We start from the raw sequence: 23,549 nt of genomic DNA on the forward strand, positions 1-23,549 counted from the left end.
CTTACATGCACCTTAACTATTCATCTATATGTATTTATCAAAATTTAAGTTAAGATGCATTATTTTTCGAACCTTGGAGTGCGATCCTTCCCCAAACCTTGCATTAGAGCGATCATGCGTTTATATCAAACCAATGAATGCAACACATGTATCTTTCATTTCGTGAAGTGATGTATTCACAGTTGAATTTGTAGCTGCTTAAGTCAAATGGTTTGGATTTTGTGTAAACACTTCCATACTCAAAACACATGGGAACAGACTCCCGCAGAAATGCACGATAAAACCGCGTACAATAGACTTTAGTGGTACAGTCCTTCCCCGGACCCCGTGACTAGCGGGAGCTTAGTGTACCGAGGTGCCTTTTTTTACTGGCATATTCAAACAGTGCAAAGATCATATGAAACAATAATCAAAGTTACGCAGCAACTACACTTTTTTAACCAAAGTGACAAATGCTAATCAATCAGCTGTACATTAATAACTGGCTTATCAAATGTGTATGTACTTAACTGAAGATTTTGCTAAGCCTTAAAACAGCTAAATAATACCAGAATGATGAATGATTGATAGCACAGATAATACATAGGTCAGTATAATATATATAATTACAAGAGGAAGATTGCTCTTATCCTTCTCGATTCGATTCTTCGATTGATATGAGACAAACATGTGGGCACACCCTTTCTGGTTCACCCTTTGTCCAAAGAATTTTCAGGTCACCTCTCTTTCTCCCCAGCATCAAAAAGGTCCCTGCACAAAGATGAATAGATCGGTTCAGTGATTGTGAAACTAGGAACTCCTTGTTCATGAAGATTTAGGAATGTGTTTGGTATGACGGAAGTCATTTTCCAAGAAAATGGTCTCCATGGGAGAGTCATTTACAGTGTTTGGTTACCAAAAACGTTGTTACATTACGACTTAAAAAGTAGTATATGATGAGAATTACCGAGGGTAAATGGGACGATGTAAAGAAGTGCAGGTTGGCCATGACCATCCATTAAGTTCAATGCTACATATGTTATAAGAAGACCTGCATTGTATTCAAGAAAATATGTTCAAATTTGTAGAACAGAAAACATTCCAACTTAAGCAATAGGCATAATCTAAGGAAGATATCGTTAAGTACCTAATCCATATGCAATCATCGCCCACAAGAAGTAACCAGCTCGAAGATTCTTCTTTGCAAGCCAATCATACCTGGAAAGGAACAAATTTTGTTGACAACCAAAATAAACAACAATTCTGTAATCAGTGTCCGAGATCTCTTATAGTGTCTATTTATCGAAATATTGGAGTTGTGTATTTGGTGTGTGAGCAGGGCGAAGAAAGGGTCCGAGATCTCTATATTCTCTATATTATAAAAATGTTGGATGTGTATAGTGTGTACTACTGAGGTGGATATGATGAATTTTGTATGATGTCAAAGTATTAACTCAATGTCATAACTCATAACAGAAAGATAACTAAATTACGAAAGGAAAACAGGTTAGCTCATTTCCAGAGACTGTTCTAGCTGCGAATCAAGTCCCGAGCCTAAATGCAAAACAATATTCCTCCACTCGACTTACCCTCCCAAAGAAAACCATATAGACAGCATATAAAGTGATGAACGAATTCAAAGTTTTGTATGGTTAAAATCGCAAGTGCAGACATCAAACCTAAGTGAAAATGCTACTAGCAGGCCAGGCAATAGGATGTCACCAAAGCCGATTATGCTGTAACCACCCCATGGATCAAATAGTCGTGGAATCTTCAGCAGCATTGGAATACCATCCTCTCCACTTTTATCACCACGAGCTACCTTCAAAGACATGGAAAATTCAAATTTACTGACTTAGACTAGAAGCAACTCCCATTATCATCAAGTGAACTTAAGTGATTACTTACCACAATCATCACACTTTCATGGAAGAGACTCTGAGAAGCAAATACCCAAAATATGTCGTAGATGAAGGCACAACCCAAAAGAACTGAACCAACCTGATATTTAATACTAGTTAATATTTATATGAGATGACAAGATCATTGTAAAATCCGTGCTGTAAAAGAGACAAGCCAGTAGAGTGAGCATCAATATGTGGCAATTAAGATAGTAAACACCCGAAGCAGTGACCTTCTAACAACTGAAGAAGAAAATCTCTAAAAAAATAATAATTTATATTTATAAGCAAACTTGCCCACTATTTCTAGTATCAATCCTTGAACTGCGGTTGAAAAATAAACATCTTGTTAATGTAATAACAATGCTTGCTTCTGTGTGTGTATGTTCTTTGTGCCACTACAAAGAATATACAACTTAGGATAACAAGTAAAAATGAAGTCACCAACTTAAACCAGGCATGGCTATAAGATAATTTGCAAGATGAGATCAACTGAGCATATTCATGAAAGGAAATACAGCTCGTTCCATTTAATTCTTGGTTGGTAAAATTGTTTACCTTGAGATTAGGTATCCGCACAATTTGCAGAACTGTAATTATAAGTGCGATACCCTATCCAAAAGAAAGAAAGGTAAGATCATCAGTTGATATACCTCAAACAGTAAAATAAACATAGCCTACACATGTAACAGCAATGGAAAATCGGATACACTCGTGTTAAATAAATCTAAATTTGAAATTTGTGAAAGTTGTATGGAATAAAACAGTAAACGTATTGGTGTCAAACATCTTAGGACGCCGAAATCCAACTTTGGTGAGCAAACAATAAAGTAAAAGGACAACAATCCAGTGATAAAATCTCTTGTTTATAGCAATCACAACTGTCATATTTGTGTATAAACTTGATAATGCATAACACTAAAATTTCAACACTTTTTTGTAAAGAACAAAAATGTTTGCACGGGATATGAAATAAACTACCATTTAAACACAAATATAAACATTGCTAAAAAGGAAACAGAAAGAAATGTTCCTTACAAGTATGTCTTGACCTATCCAGCCAAAAGAAGAATTTCTGTACACTGCCCAAACCACTGCAAAAGTTATGCAGAATGGCGAAACAGCCAAAGTAAGATAAGAAACTGCACCAAAAATGGGTACTTTAATGTATAACTGTCCCGTACGCTTAAACCACCTGAAAAAAGAACAAAGCACATGAAGTAATTAGATATTCATTGGGTAACAGAACTTCCGATGCTGGAAAGATGAAATAACTCTTCACTTCTGATATGGTTATGCTTATGCTTGAAATGAGGGGTCACATCTAAAGATTTTTTCATACAACAAAAGAAATCACTAATTAAGAAAATGCTAGTAATTTCTCTCATCACACAACTTAAAGCTGGATTCCTTAACAACTAAAACAGCTCATTTGTCCATCCTAATTGTGTAGTAAAAATGTAGAGTTGCAAAAGGCATGATGGTAAGTTCAGGGACAGCAAATTACACTATTACCTTACCTTATTTAAAAATTAAAAAAAGAGAGACGGCAAATTATACTATGTATAACGCAACTAAAGTGGAACAAACCATACCTTGCTAGCAAGGCAACTAAGCAAGTTTGTAGCCCCTGCACATGAAAGGAACCGAAACAAGTGTTTTAACAGATTGTGGAAGCCAGAACAAGGTCATAGAAAGAGAGGCACAGATAAACAATATAAATATAATAGAATTAGAAATCTGCTTCTCTAAAAGAAATAAGTTGACAATACATTCATATGTATGCAAAATTTATTTATTTATTTATTTATTTTTGAAAGGTTTACATTAAAATAATATGGGACCTTACTGAACACTAACTAATCATAAGTTTATATTTTTTATCTGAAGAGATTATGCAAGTCATGAATGAACCTTACACTATCTAGTGGTTTTATGGGTACAAATTTCAAGGCTGTGCTATCACATGGGATAGAATTAGCATAAGACATTAATGTTGCTTATCATATCCTGTATACGCATCATAGAAGTTATAACATTTTCAACATTGCTCCTCCTAATCCTGGACACATATATTTAAGAAAACATGTGTACCCTCAAGGTGCACCAATTTCCTGCCTGAAGTGTTATCCCATTATAATTATCTAAGGCAGTCAAATATGGACAAGTATATCATCTGCCAACATAAGTCTATGGGCTAAAGTATTCAAGAAGGTAATTGCAAATTCATCATTTATGATAAATAACATATCAAAGCAACAACACGCACCTCCACACCACCGATGCAGAAGAGAACCACTAAAATTTCAAAGAACCATGTGAACCTCATTAACTTATACAAAACAATCAAGAAGCAAGAAGCAACAACAACAAATAAGACTGCTGATATCATGTTTATATCCATCACGGTGCTTGAATCACCAGTTCCAAAATTTGGAAGCTCTTTCTCTGAAGCATCCTACAAGAAGAGACAAATAGAAAAATCAATCCAAAACTGAACCGCAAGTAACTCAGCATACTCTAGCAAAGATTCCTACTAAATTAAGGGTGGACAACCTTCAACAGCTTGTCCTGCTCTATAGCTGCTTCTCTAGCACTCCCAGCAGACCAATAAGAACCACACAAGATTGTACCAACAGCCATCAGCCACAAAAATACTTCTGCAATGTCCACTACTGGTCGTTTTGGAGAATAGAGTTGCACGGTAACTAAATAGAAGAGCAAAGATTCGGAAAAAAATTGTCAGTATCAAAGATAAAGTACCACCAGAGTTTCAAATTCAAAATTTGTTATGAAAGCCTTTTAAAAACAATTAACTTAGTTGAATGCTTTTCTAAGATACATAAATAATTATATAAGCATTGCAAAAAGAAAGAAAAAAGATATTGCTCTAAGCTAGATTTATCCCAAAGCATAAAAAGAACATCCAAATCTTTCTCTCAACAAACTTGCATGCATGTACTATCTGGAGATGTGTATTATCATTTGCTCACCTTTGCATGTCTGTTTACCTTGTTTTGTGTATCGATAAGTTATGGGCTGAATCCCTCACATTCTATTTCTATAAATAGCACAATCAAATTTGAAAATTACTTCTCATCTCAACTATTAAGGTTCCTCCACAGTTCATCAGTTTACACAAGGCACTCCAACACGTGACCGGTTAGTCATTGAAATAGCACTCTATGATCTATCTACATGACAAGCTCATATCTTCCGTGGAAGCTGAAACGTTCAAGCTTATTTTTCCTTTTAAGATAGTGTTTGTACTATAAGCATGTAATTAGACAAAATTGTGCACCATAAAAGAGTGGCATTTCGAAACCCCTTCGGGGGTGGCCCAGTGGTTTGGGCTTGGGACTTCCAGTTGGAGGTTTCAAGTTTGAAACTTGAAACCCCTTGTCAGAGAAAGCAAGGGGTTTGCCTTCTGGGTCGAGCTCGTCGCACCGGGCTTGCCTAGTGCGGGTTACCTCTGCTGTGTGGTTGCAAGCTATTGCATAGAAGCGGGGTTTTTACCCTGTTCGCACCCAAAGGGTTTCCTTGTTATCAAAAAAAAAAAAAAAGAGTGGCATTTTTATTATCTCTTTGAATGCAAAATCTTTGTAAGTACTTAATATTAGTATGACCTGAGTCAAAGTTTAGTTTTGGAAGTACAAAAATACACTACGTAGCCCAGAGTAACAATCACGAAGTTGCAGGAGCACACCGTGATTAACTGTGAAAAATAGTACTTTTCCTATCATATGACTGCAGGACAAATTAATCATGATTTCAGCACCTGACTTCTATCTGCACGTAAAGATATCATTTACCGGCATTTTTCTGATCAAGCGCGTCATTGTTATTTTCTTATAACCAAGATTCATTGTGGATTAGTTGGACAAGCCTAGTTGGTCCACAGGTACGGAACTCAGAAGACTATGGGCATGCATGTCCCTCTACCCCACTCTTACTTACATGCCAGGCCTCGTGGCAGTTACTGGGTTTGAACACTGATGTGTGCCCAATCTACAGAGAGTTCTGGTTCCTTATCATAGAACCACAGCCCTAGGGGCGTAACCGAGTATATTACTTCACATCATTAGCCCTGCATTAAGCTTTTAACAGTGCCTAGAACATGTTGATATCGAGTACTTTCTCATCTAAGCTGCATGTAAACTCAGAATCTTACCTGATGAGCCATTTAAAAGCATTTTATTAAGCGTTATTCCAGCATCCTGAGGTAGCATAACAGCAGGTATGTGTATATCTAGGTCAGTTTCTCCAGGATCACAAACCATCTTGTAGAGTTCTGCAAGAGAAATGGCACCCGTAAAACAACTGCAAGCGGTGAGGTATGGCAGTGTTCAATCAACAGAAAACAGTGAGAGCTCCACACAACCCCCTCAGAAAGAGAACAATGAGAAGAAATAAGAAACTTTTTATCTTTAGACTTCAAGTGTCTTTAACTTATTATTGCTGCACAAGACATCCAATTACTACATCACATAGTATAAATACTTTATAGTCATAATTTCATAGTCCGTGGATATTCATCAATCACCAATTACCTTTTTCATTATTTACTATCAGGATTGCCGAAGCCCCTGCTGCTTCAGCATTATTAGCCTTCGTTGTGAATTTGCAATGGCCGCGATCTACCATGACGACTTCTCCAGAAAGCTACCAAAATGGATTGAAAAACAAAAGCCATTATTAGAAGCATAAAGCAAATTCCCTTGAGGTATACATCTGGTAAGCATTTATGTGGAGAAACTAACCTTTTTCCTTGGAGGCTTGCAACAATCCCGAGGGTCAGAAAGAGTAAGCGGAGTTTGTTGTGCATTTTTCTCCTTTGACACAATAGTAGTGCCAAATCTAGCACCAACACCAACAAATTCTGCATCCTCTTCCCCATTAATCCAAGTTTGAACTTTCACCTAACCAAAAAATCAGCACTCGTCAGGTAAGTACTGGAAGATACCATGGACAAAAGACAATCAAAGGATACCATGAATAAACCTTTGCAAGTGTTAAAGCACCACCAAGCTAAATCAAAAAAGTTAACTTCTTCCATAACCATGTTAAATAAAGATGTTTGTTTAGACAATGAAAAGTTCTGCACTCCAGCAGCTTAACAGAATATGTAACATTAGGTCCATAATGTAGCATATGCAATCAATACTATATGAACTTTCCGAAAATATGTTCTTATCTTCACATTTTGCCTCAAGATGACAAGATCTATATTGTTTTGAAAGTAAATAGATTACCACCTAACAAGAAAATCAAATCATAACTTAAAACATCAAAAGAGGCGGAAAAGAAAATGGAACTTTGGATGGACATAACTTAATCGACACTCGACAGATTAATTAACAGAGGATCATGCTAAAAACAGCACCTGTCACAGCTGAATTTTCATCAGTCCACACTCAATAAAGCAAAACCGAACAATATAGAGGAAACCAGTTGAAAAAGAAAAATGCAAGACATGATCCAGCTAAAAGTATTCTTTAATGGAGGGAACCTAGTTGATAAAGTTAAATTAACATATGATCAAGCTAAAAACAGCACCTTCCATAGCTAAGTTTAATTGGTCCGAGCAACACCGTGAAACCCAAAAAAGAATTAGAGGACACCTAGTTGAGAAAATAGAAGTAACATAGGATTAAGCTGTATTTTTAAAGTACCTTCTTAATACTAATCAATAATCATCAATAAAACACTTTACCTTATCCAAAAAAAACTTAGGATCAAGCTAAAAATAGCACCTTTTAGTGCTAAATTTTCACTAGTCCAAGCACAACATAAAATTACAGGAGACCCACTTGAGAAAATTACAAGTATCATAGGATCAAACTAGAATCAACACTTTTTCATAGCTAAATGTTCATAAGTCCGAACCCAAGAACGCGAAAAACTAACAAAATAGAGTAAATCCAGATGAGAAAACGAAAGTAACATTGCATCAAGCTAAAGATAACATCTTTTACAGCTAAATTTTCACTAGCCCGAGTACAACAAAGCAAAAGCACACAAAATTGAAAAATCCCAGCTGAGAAAATGAAAGTAACATCACATCAAGCTAAAACCAACACCTTTAACAACCAAAACTAAAACACACAAAACTAAAAGAAACCCAAATAAGTTAATCAACTAAAACATACTGGGTCGAAGAAAAATCAAACATTAGAAACTCAGAAAAAAAGTATACCAGCACAAAATCATTCTCACAACCAGGCTTCTTGGGAGCTAAGTCATCATCATGAACAATATCACCAGCTGTAACTATAGCAGGAAAGTTCAGTAGAACTCCACAGATGAAAATTAGAGAAGTAATTCTCAGAAAATCCATGGGGATTCTCTTAATTTCAATAAAAAAATTCCCCTTTTTCTTGATGGGTTCACAGCTAGCTCATCACCATACAAATGTATTTACAGAAAAACACACAATTCTTGAAAATATGAAGAATCAGAGAAGAAAAAGGGAACTACTATTTACTTCTCAATCATACAAAAGGTGAATTCAAAGGGTAAAATTATGAGTTTGATGAGTGGACTTTGGATCTACTGTTTTTCCAAGAAGAGCTACTGACAATCACGAGCATGAGCCTTGATGGACTTATACGACGTCGTTTAGCTCATTATAACCTTCATTCATTGTTAATAATGCTATCTTTAATCCCGTCTGAATTTGTCGTAAATTAATAAGTTCATCTCCGAGCTATTGACAATTTCAAAAGCACTTTTTTTCTACTTGATTAATTAAACGTAAATACACTTCTGATCTATCACGTTACATAGTAAGTGATCTCAAACTCTTGTAGGAGCATGAGACTCTTAATAAAAAAATAAAAAGAAGTGTTGAAAACACCCTTAAATTTGATGAGAATTTAAGGGTGTATTTCACTCATGTCACAACACCAAAGGTGTATTCATGTTCAGTTAGTTAAGTAAAAAGTATTTTTAAGTCTGTCAATAATTTAAAAATCAAACCAATAATTCAAATTGAATTTAGGGATGTTTTTAATACTTCGCCAGATAAAAATGTGACCTTTCGATTTCTAGTTCAGGTAAGGACTATAAGGTAAAGAAAAAAGGAAATTTCATTTTTGATCTTAATATAAGAGTAGAATATTATGAACATATTATTTATTATGCTTCTAAGCTCTTCACCTCTGTCATTTTCAATTGTCCTATCATAGTGATTTTCAAAATCTGCTTATATGATTTTGATTGCTGATGAGTGACTTTTTTTTTAATCTTTTTACAAAGTAAAAATTGTTCTAGAAGTTTGGATTTTTCTGTGGATGAAATTACTAATAAGTATAAATAAACAAAGACAATTTTTTATAGTTGGGGCATGTTCAATTCCAATAATTTTCAGAATAACATTCTTCAAATAATTAAAGACAATGCATTATGTTTTTTTCATTGTCTGTTATATATCACCATCAAATTAAAAGAGGCAAAAACATGATGTGACAAATTTGGTTGAACTTCAAAATATGTTTCAACTTGTTCCCAATTTGGGCTGATCGTGTATGCATCTTGCATAGTATATAGCATGCTGGTGGAATTTGATGCGATGACTTGTATTGCTCGGACTCTTCAAAAATATTAAAACGAATGTGTGTCAAATTCTCCAAAATAGTGTATTTTTAGAGAATTTGACACATACGACATGAAAAGTGAAGAATCTGCACAGCTTAAGCGATGATTATAGTGTTAAGAGCGATTTGTGCACACCTCAACTATTCCATGGGAAATCTACTACCTCCTACCAATATAGTTGCCAAATAACTCTGCTCAAGCTTAGATAAATAAGAAGTTTCTTAGTGTTTACTTTTTTGCTTCTGCCTTATTGATCATTGGACCGCACCCTTATATGCAGTGGGTTACATATAGTATTATTTAGATGAACAAACTAACTAGAGCCTTTTCTTGTCTTACATTGCTTGTGAAATATAGTGCTTTAGATGTATTTTTCAGAGTTAAAAAGATGAAGAATCTAACTCTGTGCAGGGCTCAGGAGGCAGACAGAGAGACACCGTCAAGTTAGTGTACTAGAAAGTAGACAAAAGAGAAGAGATAACAGAGAATTTTTTTATAATGGTAACGGCTAAACTAACTTGTGCACACTTGGACTATTTGAACAAGTAAACCTCCCACCTGCATAAGTACTGGAAATCACTCGGTAGATGACCATTTATGCATCAGAGGCAGTATTTGGCTGTGTCTAATACAAAGGGTGTAGCTTTTTGTTCATATAGCAGTTGTTGAAGAAAGAACTTCCACTATTACAGGAAATCGTAATCTGGAATAGCAGAACAGCATCTCAACTCGATAATTGCTCTTCATCTCTATGTACTTCCCTATACAAACATAATTCAATGAAGGGTGGGAGAGCCGTGAAGCCCCTTAATGAATCTCATTCTAGATATGGAGATCCCAGTCAAAATCAGGCTATAGGTTCTTACAAAACTGGAGTTTGCTTTGGGCGTTGTGTTGCCGTTTCTCTAGAAAATCACCATCTAATGGCGGCATAAATGTTAATCTGCCCAAAAGAAAAGGCACGTAAATCCTATTTACTTCAGGGAAAAAGATCAGAACTAAGAGGAAATGAAGTAGCTTTCACGTTTCCAGATTGTGAAAAGACAGAAGGGAGAAGAGCGGGTGGGACGCCAAGAAACTTACAATGTTGATTCAAATTTAATGGGCACTCCAGAATGGCTATCTGCCGTCAGCACACTGTCAAGATCTTAACATACACCTTATAGCATTGTATCAGTGACTCTCTGGTAACCTACAGAAGCATAGCAATAAGAGGGTTAATTATACAGCCAGGATTAAAGTTGGCCTCGTCCTATCAAACTAACAATTTCATTCGTACTCCAGCGTTTTCATTTCCTCCCTTTATGAAGAAAACGATTGGGTATGTGTGGTGTTAGCCATGAGAAACGACTTGAAAACAATAACCTCTAATCCTTAAGCTACCAAACGGGAACTAGAAAATATTGTCCTCGCAAACAGCAAGGTAAGAATCTTCCTTTTATCGTAGATGAAGACCTCAACTACACTAAAACATTGAGACAGAAGACAAAGGTACATACCGCCATGGGAATTCACTTGTGTCAATTCCAGCTTGGTGAAGTTCATCAACATACTGTAAAGCTTCTCTACATTCCTCTCGATCATCAAAAAATTCTCTCTTCTCACCTTCTATTTGGAATGCTTCATGGCCTTTGCCAGCAACCACCTGCAGGGTGGTTAACATGAACCGGATTAAACAACACAAATAAAATTGAATTGCCTGGTGAGGACTTCTATTATGAATATGTTTTACCCATATAAGTTGTAGCCTGTACCATCGGTTAGCTTTTGAAAACAAATAACAAGGACAAATGAAGAAGAATGGTGACAAGTAACTTACAACTATATCACCTTCCTCACCCATGGCAACGCCACAGCGCACAGCGACACGTCTGATATCATGTACGAAGAGTCTATGGCCGTTGGGGAGAGGGGGGTAATAATCATTCTCTCCGTATTTCAAGTAGTCCTGCATAGTCCATCCTACACCAGCCAACATATCATCCAAGATGTCCACTGATAGAAGATAAGATGATATAGCTTCAGTGTCGACACCCAGACATGTCAAGAAAGCAAAATCGACACTAATCTAATAGGAATTGAGTGCCTAAACAGTGCCACAGCAGATAAGAGAAGACAGACAACAAGTAAACAAGAGAGATCAAAATCCAGCTTAAGTGCAGCACATGTAATATCAGATAAGAAACTGAAAGAGACTACTTTTGTAAGAACAGATCGGCAACCACCAATGCATATTTCAGAGATCTGTGATCTTATAGTGAAAAAGAGAAAGACAGACAAATAATCTCAAATATGATGATTTCCAGAAACCTTCTCTGTTACATCTTCTTCAACCTATGATACTTACAAGGATCCTCAGTCTTTGGATTGTCAGATGTCAGAATTGTCACATCACTTTTATCTGTTGCTATCTTTGCCATTATGGGTCTCTTCCCTCTGTCGCTCTCTCCAGCACAACCAAAAACTTCAAGCAAAGAATTACACCTTAGTAAAAAATAATAGATAACAGAAAAGAAAATTTGAAAACATTAATGAGAAATGTTAATAAGGACAAAAGGGGATGACAGTTAATGGTGAAAACAAATTTGGTTCATGCTTTAGGGAAACACAAGGTAGTGTCAAGGGTAGCTGGAAACTTCTGCAGGCCAACACCTCTAACTTTGTGGACTAGCTTGGTTTATAATCGTAATCGTCGGGCATGTTCAAACATGCCCCACCAGGAAAACTGTCTTGAAATATCTCAAAATCCTTCAACAAAATTACTATGTGGGACTTGATTAACTTTTCTCAAAAACGACATACAAAGTATACATATAACTTCTAGGTCGTTGCTCTATTCCTTGCATTTCTTTTCATACAGGAAGAAATCATGTAGATTTACATGTGTGTATGTCTATGTCTATAAACAAACCACCATTCTAAGAACATGAAAACTTTCCAAACGTGAAGCTTGGAGATTTGCTCCACCTATGTTCTTATGCAGAGAAGCATGCATAGAAAAAGCAGAGACTTTCTGTTCTAACGTGGGCATTTAAATGCACCCTTGCTGAATGGAAGAGGGAAGAAGAAGTTGCTGATTGCTTACCAGTTATAACCCTCCTAGGGCCAAGCTCTCTCACATAATCAAGTAGTCTTGATAAAGCATCAGGGGTATGAGCATAGTCTACAATTACTCCGAAAGCCTGTTCCTCATCTATCAGCTCACATCGACCAGGGACTGCATCAACCTCTTCAATACCTTTGACAATGTCCTCCAAAGGTGCCCCAACCGCAATTCCAACAGCAACTGCTGCAAGAATGTTATAGATGTTATGCCTTCCAAGCAAACCAGAAGATATTTCCAATATGCCTTGAGGTGTGTTGACCAGCACTTGAGTTTCAAAGAGAGATAACTGAAACTTTAAAGGATGAACATCAGCACTCTTATTGTCCATTGCAAAAGTCACAACAGGCACATCTGGGTTTCCTTGTGAAACAAAGAAAGCTGCATTAGGGTCATCAATATTCACAATCTTGCGGTGCCGTGCTGGGTCCACCATCCTAGCAAACAACTTAGCCTTAGCATCCCTATACTCCTCTTCAGTCCCATGAAAATCTAAGTGATCCCGCGTCAAGTTGGTAAAAACTGCAATGTCAAAATCAACCTCATCACACCGACCTAATGCCAATCCATGAGAAGAAGCCTCCATAACCAATGCCTCAGTCCCATTATGAACCATCTTTGCCATCAGTTTCTGAACCAAAACTGCATCAGGGGTTGTATGAGGGGACTCTAACTTGTTATCCCCATATATATAATACCCTACTGTACTCAACATGCCCGTCCTCAACCCCATTGCTCCATACATTGCCTTTATTAAGTAAGAAGTTGTAGTCTTTCCATTAGTTCCTGTAACGCCAATCACAGACATACTTTTAGACGGATGCCTATAAAACGAAGCAGCTAACACAGCAAGCACTGCATTCGTGTCCTCCACAATGACTAACGCTTTACACCCCAAAGTTTCCTCAATATCAATCTCTTTACTAGCTACAACAGCAACAGCCCCTCTCTTATCAGCCTCAGATAAATATAAATGTCCATCAGTTTTCATCCCAACACAACACACAAACAAATCACCACTCTCAACCAACCGCGAATCGTGTTGTATACCACTAATTTCCACCTCTAAATCTCCATAAACTGATACTGGCACTACTCTACTCTCATCTAAAAGCTCAGCTAAACTCATTCTAAACTTGGGTTCAGCAATTCTTGGCTTTGCTTTACCATACTCATCAAAGTCAATATCAAATGAAGATAAATCTGAAAATTCAGCTTTAACCACATCATCACTTACCTCAAAATCAGACCTTTCTTCTTCACTTTCTTCGCCTTCCGAAATTTCAGTCAATCCAGTAAGCTCACTAATTTCCTCCAAATCAACAACTTCTTCAGGCAATAACTCATCTATACCTTCAACTTCAACCTCAACTAAAGCTGATTTCTTGGGGTTAGGCTTTAAAAGCCCCTGTTTTACAAACTCTTTTCTTTTCAGGGCAATAGCTTTATCAATTTCACCAAACAAATCATCCCCACTGTCATTATCATTCGCAATAGGATTATCAGGTGCATCTTCAACATCAGCTAATGCATTCACGAAAATGGACTGTTCTTTCTTGAAAAGCTCTTCTTGTTGTTTTCTTGCTTTAGCTGCTTCCCGTTGAATTTGCTGAAATTTGTTCACACCATGCATTGAATCTTCCGGTGCTTCAGGTGGGTCATCATCTGAGGGGGTTGGGTAGTACTTACCGTCGGCGCCGATGGCAGAAACGGTGGTGAGGTGCTTGAGGCGGAGATGGTGGAGGGAAATGAAGGGTTTGAATTGGAGGGGTGGTGGGGTATGGTGGAGAAGTGAAGGTAAAGGTGGAGGAGAGAGCAGGGTGAACGGCATGTTTGCCGGAGTTTGGTCGGAGGGGTTTTTCCGGTTGCCGGAGTTTTGCTCAGAGGTTTTTGAGTGTGTCAGTGGAATGGATAGGGGTTTAAGGAGAAGATTTTTTGAAAGGTGAAAAACGACGTCGTTAGGAGTTAACTGTCTCAACTACTTTATTTACAACTTCTAAGGATTGGGCCTGTTTAGCATTTTGGGCTTGGTAAGTAAGAATATTTGGGCCTGATAGAAAGATTATGGGAAACTTACGTAAATCTCACTAGTTTATGAGTTAATTGCTTAGATACACTATAGTTTGCAATATTATGTATCTTATCAGTTTTTGGTGTGTCCATATACATGTATTTTGGGATACTTAGGGTCACAATTAGGTGTAATTTGTTCTAGATACACTATATCCAAGTGGATTTGCATATATCTGGATATATAACAAATCTCGCCTCCCTCCCATCTCGCTCGTCACTCTCCTACGTATTTGATATCCCAAATACATGTAATTAACACCAAATACATACAGAGACATGTATCTAGTGTGATTCGCGTGTATCTAAAATACATGACTAGATACACTCGCTTCGCTTCCCTTCCCGTCTCACTTGCCTTCTCCCTATTTTAGTGTATCTGGTAGCAAAAATACATGTATTTAAGTGTATTTTCATCAATATATGGTAGAAAACTCTATGTGGTAAGATACGTAATATTTTGAAAGTATAGATAATAATAGTATACATAGTAGTAGAGTATGTCTAATTTTGTAGTTTCTCCAAATGGGGTGGGGTTGGGCTATTTAGCATAATATTGGACTTGACAGATAAGAACGTTTGGGCCTGAAAGAAAGAAAAATTATTGGGCTGTTTAGTATTTTGGGCTTGATAGAAAAGAATATTTGGGCCTGAAAGAAAGACAAATGGTTGGGCTGACATTTGGGCCTGAAAGAAAGATAAATGGTTGGGCTATATGGACTTTAGTTCTGAATATTTAGGCTAAATTGCTTCAATTTGATATGATAATCGAAGTACCAAAAACATCATATAGTAACAGACATCGAAGGACAAGAAATTACACGCATAATAAAATTACGACTAATATGGAAGGATAAGCAAAACAACGTTTCACTACCTCGTAAACTTCTATTATAATGTGTGTCCTCCACAACCACCTATCTATTGGTCATGTCCAAGGTAAGTTGAAATTGTATCGTCTCCTGTCGATATTGCTCAACCATACATACAAAATATTAGAATTCGTCAAACGCTTGCAATAACTTACAAAATTTTAAAATGTAATCTAGCATTTTCTCATTTGATTTATAATTTGTTCAAACGGATTTTTCAACAAAAAAAATTTACTAAATATATTACTTCAAAGAAGAGAACCTTCCAAAATTTATGCACCAATTCTAATGTTTTCATTTTTAATGATATAAGATAACACCAGTAATATTATTCTCGTAACCTTATTTTGAAAACTCACTCTTAGACGAGAGACCATTAGAAGTAATCTTTTTATCTCACAAAGATATATAACAAATAAATTGTAAAATCTATGTATATCTTATCATCCCTAAATTTTATCGGTGGAATTACATTGAATATGTCCTATGTCCTTACTGTTAGGACCGTAAATAACTAGGTGTCATGCAAAAGCTAGCAAAGCAAACCTCGAAAGACCACGAGTAATAAGACAAGCGAGAAATATACCAAAAGACACAAAGATTTAACGTGGTTTGGCCAATCGACCTACGTCCACAAAGGAGATGAACATTCCACTATATAAATATGAGAGTACAAAATATAGAGAGAAATAACCTCAACCAATTCACTCGGAATACATGGGAGGTTCGCACAAATGATAACATATCAAACTTGTGTCCCACAAATTCTCCCCCTAACCAAAACTATCAAAGCCCTTAAGACTACATTGTGAATACTGATTAAGTTAGAAAGAACAAATCTCTATTTATAGAGTCCTAAACCTTTTCCTATAAGAAAAGGACTAGCCAATCCAAAACTTTTTTCCTAAAAGAAAAACCTATTTATGGTAAAAAAAAACTCAAGGCAAATAAAACCCAACACTTACGATAACAATTCATTCACTCAACGAATATATAACACTAACTATATCTTATATCAAATATTATATTCTCTTCAATCAAAACCAACATACAATAGTCACCAGCTACAGTAAAAATTAACCTAATATTTGTTGAAAATATCATTGACTAATAAAAATAATTGTCTCATCTAAAAATTCAAACTATTAAAGAGGAACACATTTTTATTAGTTAATGATATTTTTAACCATATTAAAGTTGTAAATTTCTTGATTACATGAGATAAAAAAAATATATGACTTTTTCATGTGAAGTAAGAAAACACTAGAATATATATATTTATATATTTATTATTATAGAGTGAATGAAATAAATACATACACACACAAAAGGTGTAGTAGTGGTTGTAGTAGAGGTTCATAATCATCAAAACTTTAGAATAGACTATAAGAAGAAAGAGTCAAAAACAATAATAAATGTAGCAGTTGGTATATATTATAGTGGAAATATGTGGTCCCTTTTAATGTTTTGTTTTTATTCCCAATAAAACAAATTCATCAAATCAAATTAAATAAAGCACCTTTAAAACTTAGGGTTTTCAGATTGGAGTGTCGACACAGTAAGAAAGTGTCTAGAAATGACATATTTTTAATGTCAATTTGCTATTTTGTATTTTGGAATCCTATGGTGTCTCCATTTATGTTATTTGGACATATTTTGCTTAGATAAAAAACAATTTTCATTAAGTCATGTGTTCGATATCGTTTTTGTAATCCATCGATACATGTCATCTAGCATTTTTGATTTCGTTGGTATTTGAATTCGAGGTATAATAATTTTTAATTTATTTTTGTTTTAGTGATTTTTTTTTTAAATAAACGTACGGAGTACTTGAGTGAAAACCTTTTAGAAACAATTTTTCAATCTTTACGAGTAGGAAAAAGTCAACGTACACTCTATTATGCTTCTATTCGATCCAATTCGATTACACTGATTATATTATTATTATTGTTATTTAGTCGTAAATGCCAATTATTTGTTACCGGCCACTTTTCATGGCACTAGTTGTGTACATATGTGTATTTATTGGGAGAACAATATGTCTCTCTCAAACACACATTTTTTTTTTCTAATTTTATGCAAATTAGGTTAATTTCTACTTACTCCTTACTTGTCTAAAGAAAATAATTATAATTTTAACAAACTATGATTACTGATATACTGTATCAAATCATATCAAGTTAATTTGATACGATAACAAATATAATATTTTTAAAAATAGAAAACCGAAATTATTAATACCGTACCATCCCTGCCCCTACTCAAAAGTTAGATCTAGTCATCCAGCACATTAGTGAATACTGAATAGTGATATTCCTGTACTATATAATAAAACAATCACAAAAATGCCTACCAGAAAAAGTTTAGATATATTTACTAACCGACATTTGACTAATTTTCAAGTAACCAAATTAATATTTTTTTTAATTAACTTAAATTAAAATATTGAGAAAAAGATTCAAGCAATAATATGTGAAGTTATATGAAAATGAAAGTTCATTAATTGATTAGACAACTCAATAATTTAAAATTGCTGGTTGGTGAAGGAATATCAATTAAATGTCTATTTGCAAAATCTTTTTTTGCCCCCTCCTTTATTATTGAGGATGATCATGCCCATGACAATTATATTTATTTCAAACTGAACAAAAAAATAAAATATTTTATTTTTAGTATACTGAAAAAATAAAAGTAGATGGAGAAAATATTTATAAATGAGGCGTGCATGAGATAATAATTATCTTATGAATAGTAAACTCTCTAACAAATCTCATTTAGTCATTTAGATAAGGAATAATAAACATCTTATAAATAAAAAGAGATTCAATTTACCATTTATAGATTGCTATAAACGAGAGAATATTAAAACACTTTTGAACTTGGTGTAAATTATTAGTTTCGTTTCTGAATTATTGACAGTCTCAAAAATACCCCTCTACTGGACTAACTAAACTATGACATAGCATGTGGTCTCAAACTCTTGTAATGGCATGAAACTCTTAATAAAAAGTCGAGAGAAGTGTTGAAAATATTCCTCCTAAATTTGACAGAATTCAGTGGTGTATTTCACTTATGTTATTTAAATTCAGTTAGCCAAGTAAAAGAGTATTTTTAAGACTATCAATAATTTAGGGACGAAACTAATAATTCACATTAAGTTTAGAAGTGTTTTCAGATACTTTCTTATTACAATATTGTGAGCATCAGTTACTACATGAGTCATACAACCAGTGGCTACAATAAGGACAAGTATTTTTCTACTTAAATTCTGCAGAAGCCCCAAATTGTTTTTATTTATTTATTTTTTAATAAAAAGAATCTCTTTTTTTTCATGAGGGATTCGATACTCGTATTGAGGTCCATTAAATCGTAATCACGCACTCAGAGTCTATTTCTAGATACAACACTTTCAACAAGATTCTTTTTTACTCCCAACGATTACGATTTGAGATCTTTAATTAAGAATAGAGGAATTTCAAACATCTCACCACGAGCCAGGTTACCAGAATCTTGAAATATACTTTCACTTAGAACACAGTTTATAAGTTCTGATTCAGTGGTTTTTCAACAGTAAACAGACATGAACTTTTGTTTTCTAGTCTGACACTCAATAAAAAAACAAGAACAGGTAATTAGTATACTAATTGTACACTAAACAATAATGTAGATACTGTTAATTTTAATTAATGAAAAGATAGTGTTTTAAAGGAATTCATGGATAGTGGTTGAGACAAAACAGTGTATTTTGTTATAGCATAAGTCAACATCATTTTTTTTAATGCAAAACAAACAAAAAATCTCAATTTCTTCCTCATTTGATGCTACTTTTGTCTCTCACTCTTTTGTTTTTCTCCAAAAAAAATTACTCCAACTTTCTTCAACATTAACACATTTGAGAAGAACTATGATTTTTCTCTTCTGGTGTCTGAATCAACTTGCATGCAGTTTGACTGATTAATTGATTGGATATCTGTTATCTCGCACCAGCAACAGGTATATGATAACTCTATAAATCAAGAATTGTATATTGTAAGTCTCATTTTGTGAATAAAGTTAGTAGCTTTATGGTTTCTTGATTTTTGTGCCCAAATTTCAGGGTAGAGAAAAGTGTTCATTTGTGATGGAGAAAAAGAGATCATCAAGAAATCCACAACAGATAGATAAGAGTCAGCTTAATTGTATGTGGGGATTGATTAGTAGCCTTTATTTTGGTCAAAATCAGAGGAAACAGAAGCTGCTTTCAAATGGGAAAGCTTCTACTAAGAATGTTATAGGTATGTGATTAGAATTATTCGATTTGGAAACAGTCTCTCTACCTTCACAAAAACACGAGCTAGTAATGTTTGCGTAAATCCTACCCTCCCGGACCGCACTTGTTGTGCTCTGATGTTAATGATTGATTGGGTTTTTGATCTTGCAGGCAAAAATCCAAGAAGGATTGATGCTTTAACTTACTGTAGTGACCAATTGTATGGCTATGAGGTAAGTTTGTTTGGAGAATTTAACTATTTATCTAATTGTCACCAAAACATGTGGTACTAGAACTTAGCCAAATCTAGTTTTAAGGTTTTTGCATCACAAGGTTAAGGAAAAGGAGGAATGTAACTTTGGAGAATAATTCGTGTTTTGTGCTATGTAACTCGGACTCTTCAAAAATATCAAGGGGTGCGTGTCGGATTTGCCAAAAGTAGTGTATTCTTGGAGAATCCGACACAGGTGTGGCATCGAAAGTGATGAGTCCGCGCAACTTAGGTTTTGTGTACCTGAAGTTCTTATAGCAATGTAGTCATAAGACAATAGGTTTTTACTTCTTAAGGAAGAAAAATGTGTTTCGATATCCTTGTAGCTAAGATAATGACCCTATAGGCAGGGGCGGAGCTACATGTAATGAATGGGGTTCGATTGAATCCCATTTTTCGGAGAAGTATACTGTGAAAAATAGAGTAAAGCTGTGACATTCTTGACTCTTTTTGAATTTCCTTGTTAAAATTTCTGACTCCGTCACTACCTGTAGCACATTATCAATGCAACTTTTGAGTAAAGGTGATGACTTGAGAGTTGTTTGTCTCAGGATGGAGCTGAAGTGGAAGCTTTAGGAGTTCGTACGGGTGATAAAAGGATTAAGACTTCCATTCAAGAAGAAATTTCTGGTGAAATGCAGAAGAGCACTCAAATCATAGCCCGAAATGAGCAACACGAAGAAGTAGATTATGGACTATTTGATCATATGATAAGTAAATACAAGCCATCATCAAAGAAGAGCTGTAAGAATCAGTCACCTGTTTACGATTGGAAGGATACTGAGACCGGGGATATTCAGCAGGCTTCAAGTTCAGCGGAAATGTCTATTCATAAGTTAAAATTGGCGTCCATATTAGAAGCTATCGGCAGTCAGATTCATCAAGAGAATGGAGATTCAAAGAGGAGTTCCATTAAGAATGATCAGCTTGATGAGATCAGTTTACAAGTACTTCAGACGAGTGCTAAAGCATTTATCGATCAAATGTTCATAGACAGGAAGTATATCAGCAAAGGTAATGTGAGCTATGAGCCTGAACAGTTTTCCAATGCATTAGAGATGTTAAATTCAAATGGAGATTTGTTTCTGAAACTCCTACAAGATCCAAATTCACTCTTAGCTAAGCAAATCCGAAACATGCAAAACGTGCAAATGGCAAGAGATTCGATCAAGTCCTTCATGAGTAACAAACTACCAGACTGTGACATTTCAAAGAGTGAACAGAAGCATCATCAATCTGCATCCGAAGAAAGTTCCAGCTCCCAACCTTCAAATAAAATAGTTGTTCTGAAGCCGATTCCTAGAACTGTTCGATGTTCAGAAAATGTTGACTGCTATTGCTCGTCTATGCAGTCTCATCATAGCACAAGTACTAAAGGGGAAAATGTGCAGCACAAGAACTTTTCTTTCAAAGATATCAAGAGGAAACTGAAATATGCAATGGGAGAAAAATGGAAAGAGAAGCATTTGATTTCAGTAGGAAGTACTGTACATAAGCTTCATAGCCTCAGCGATAGGCCGAACCTAGAAGTTGTTAATGAAGGGGGAAGTTCATGCCTTACTACTGCACGATCCACTAACTCGCTCACCGAGCCCAACAGCAAGAATGAGGCGCAAAATAAACAAAAATCCACATGTGAAGCACCTAAAGTCTCCTTTCTGACTGAAAAAGTGCGTAGAAAGTTGGACGCGTCTGCCATAAGCTACACCAAGAAACGGGAGCTGGATATATCTATGGAGGCAAAGAGACATCTTTCTCAAAGATTGAACTTTGTCAATACTACAGGTGAAGCTGTGATGAGCACACAACCCTCAAGAACATTGGAAAGAATTCTTTCCTCGCCCGAGCATGATCGTTTGTTCAACTATAGTTCAAAACAGGATCTCAAGAGTAATCCTGAACAAATGAGTTACAACAGTAGGCTTCTGTTCCATTTATTTAAGAATTCTTTGGTTTTCATATGCACATTGCCTTTTAGAAGTTTAAGTTGTTAACATTCATTTCTTGCAGATACAAGTATAGCGGAATTGCCCCGTGAGCCTACACATACTAGTTTTCAAAGTCCTCAAAGACACAAGGATTGCCAGCATCTCAATAGCTCAATGGTGGTAAGTTCTGCATCCTCTTCCACAAATATGTCATGGAAATATTGCGAAACATGTTTTGATATTACTTGTTTTCCCGTTTACTTCATAAAAATCTTACTCCTGTTGCACCATAATCCTCTTTAGGCTTCACCTTCAGAAGTTTGGTCTCCTGGTTCTTCAACAGACGTTTCATCGACGAGTCCATATAGCATGTACAAATTAAGAGGTGTTGACAGTATTATGGACAGAGGAGATCACCCAAGTCCGGTGTCAGTTTTGGAACCAGTTTTCACTGATGATCTAATCAGCCCTTCAAGAAACGAACCATGTAAGTAACACAAAATCTTTAAGATAATTTCACGTATAGTCACTAAACTTTATCCACTATAACAGCAAAGTCACTAAACTTCATGATCATTTGCAGCTGTCACTGTATTACAACCACGTCGTATTGACTTTGAGGGATGTTTGAACAAGGAATCCACTGAAAATGCCATACTGAATCGTGCTGAGCCTGATGCCCTTCGTACTTACATTCAGTCAAGTCTGCATAATCTTCACTTGAATTGGGAAGAGCTTTGGCTAAATAGGCATCTTTCAGAACAAATGCTCGATGCAATGCTATCCGATGAACTAGAGACATTAGCATTACAATGTCATTCTGAGCCTAAACTCCTTATGGACTACACAAATGAAGCTCTACTAGAAGCATATGATTCTCACTTCAGATTTCCTCCGTGGCTATCGTTCTTTCAACCCAAAATCTGGTCCTTTCCACCAGAAAAACATCTAGTGGAAAAGGTAATGAATGAAGTGAGACAACACCTTATTCCATTGATGGAACAACCTACATTGAATGACTATGTTGAGATTGATTTGTCAAAATCTGGTTCATGGCTCGATATCCGAAACGACACTGAAGATGTTCTGACTCAAATCACAGATGATGTTCTTGAAGAATCAATTATGTATACTGTTCTCCAACTTCATACCTTTTTCTTGTGTAGCTAAATTTAGCTTCTTTCATGAAACATTCATTTTTTCTTTTTGTTGTAATGAGAATTTATACTCCTTAGCTAGTATATATCTTCTTGTTTATATAGAATTTGTTTTTAAAATGTTGTTATGATGATTGTTGATGTAGTTAAATAACATATTAGCATATTTGAGGTACCAATTAACAGTGCTTTTAGGTACAAAAGTTGTTTACTATATGAACTAGTTCAAGATTTTCAAAAAATTCATTTTATTGTGTTCTTTCTTTCACACTACCATTTGTTTTTCTTTCTGGTTTCTCATTCAGTGTCCAGTGTCCGCATTACGTCGTAAAGTCCGTCAAACACTTTCTAACAAACACGATTTCACATTCAAGGCTCGAATTCGAGACCTTTAGTTAAAGTTGCTTAAACATGTTAGAGTAT

General features: G+C 35.5%; 3 protein-coding genes across 3 annotated transcripts; 1 reads left to right on the forward strand and 2 right to left on the reverse strand.

Annotated features, from left to right (window-relative positions):
* Positions 1 to 406: 406 nt before the first annotated feature.
* LOC102596175 (signal peptide peptidase-like 2) lies at positions 407 to 8,496 on the reverse strand. Its single transcript, XM_006343910.2, has 14 exons — positions 8,077 to 8,496; positions 6,641 to 6,799; positions 6,431 to 6,542; positions 6,052 to 6,171; positions 4,437 to 4,588; positions 4,150 to 4,338; positions 3,476 to 3,510; positions 2,919 to 3,075; positions 2,439 to 2,492; positions 1,888 to 1,980; positions 1,659 to 1,801; positions 1,127 to 1,197; positions 947 to 1,030; positions 407 to 750 (listed from the first exon to the last, which is right to left on the reverse strand). The coding sequence occupies exons 1-14, from the start codon at positions 8,215 to 8,217 to the stop codon at positions 626 to 628; spliced, it is 1,635 nt and encodes a 544-aa protein (XP_006343972.1). The 5' UTR covers positions 8,218 to 8,496; the 3' UTR covers positions 407 to 625.
* A 1,458-nt stretch (positions 8,497 to 9,954) lies between these two features.
* LOC102596510 (UDP-N-acetylmuramoyl-L-alanyl-D-glutamate--2,6-diaminopimelate ligase) lies at positions 9,955 to 14,518 on the reverse strand. Its single transcript, XM_006343911.2, has 6 exons — positions 12,562 to 14,518; positions 11,824 to 11,940; positions 11,296 to 11,471; positions 10,976 to 11,121; positions 10,560 to 10,668; positions 9,955 to 10,419 (listed from the first exon to the last, which is right to left on the reverse strand). Exons 1-5 carry the CDS (start codon positions 14,408 to 14,410, stop codon positions 10,650 to 10,652), a joined length of 2,307 nt encoding a protein of 768 aa, XP_006343973.1. The 5' UTR covers positions 14,411 to 14,518; the 3' UTR covers positions 9,955 to 10,419; positions 10,560 to 10,649.
* A 4,773-nt stretch (positions 14,519 to 19,291) lies between these two features.
* On the forward strand, positions 19,292 to 23,246 carry LOC102596852 (uncharacterized). The gene is made up of 7 exons (XM_006343912.2): positions 19,292 to 19,514; positions 19,618 to 19,795; positions 19,942 to 20,003; positions 20,593 to 21,958; positions 22,052 to 22,149; positions 22,273 to 22,456; positions 22,553 to 23,246. Exons 2-7 carry the CDS (start codon positions 19,642 to 19,644, stop codon positions 23,137 to 23,139), a joined length of 2,451 nt encoding a protein of 816 aa, XP_006343974.1. The 5' UTR covers positions 19,292 to 19,514; positions 19,618 to 19,641; the 3' UTR covers positions 23,140 to 23,246.
* The last annotated feature ends 303 nt before the right edge of the window (positions 23,247 to 23,549 follow it).

This window comes from Solanum tuberosum, unplaced genomic scaffold (assembly GCF_000226075.1).
Source record: "Solanum tuberosum cultivar DM 1-3 516 R44 unplaced genomic scaffold, SolTub_3.0 scf00048, whole genome shotgun sequence".
Classification (NCBI taxonomy): domain Eukaryota; kingdom Viridiplantae; phylum Streptophyta; class Magnoliopsida; order Solanales; family Solanaceae; genus Solanum; species Solanum tuberosum.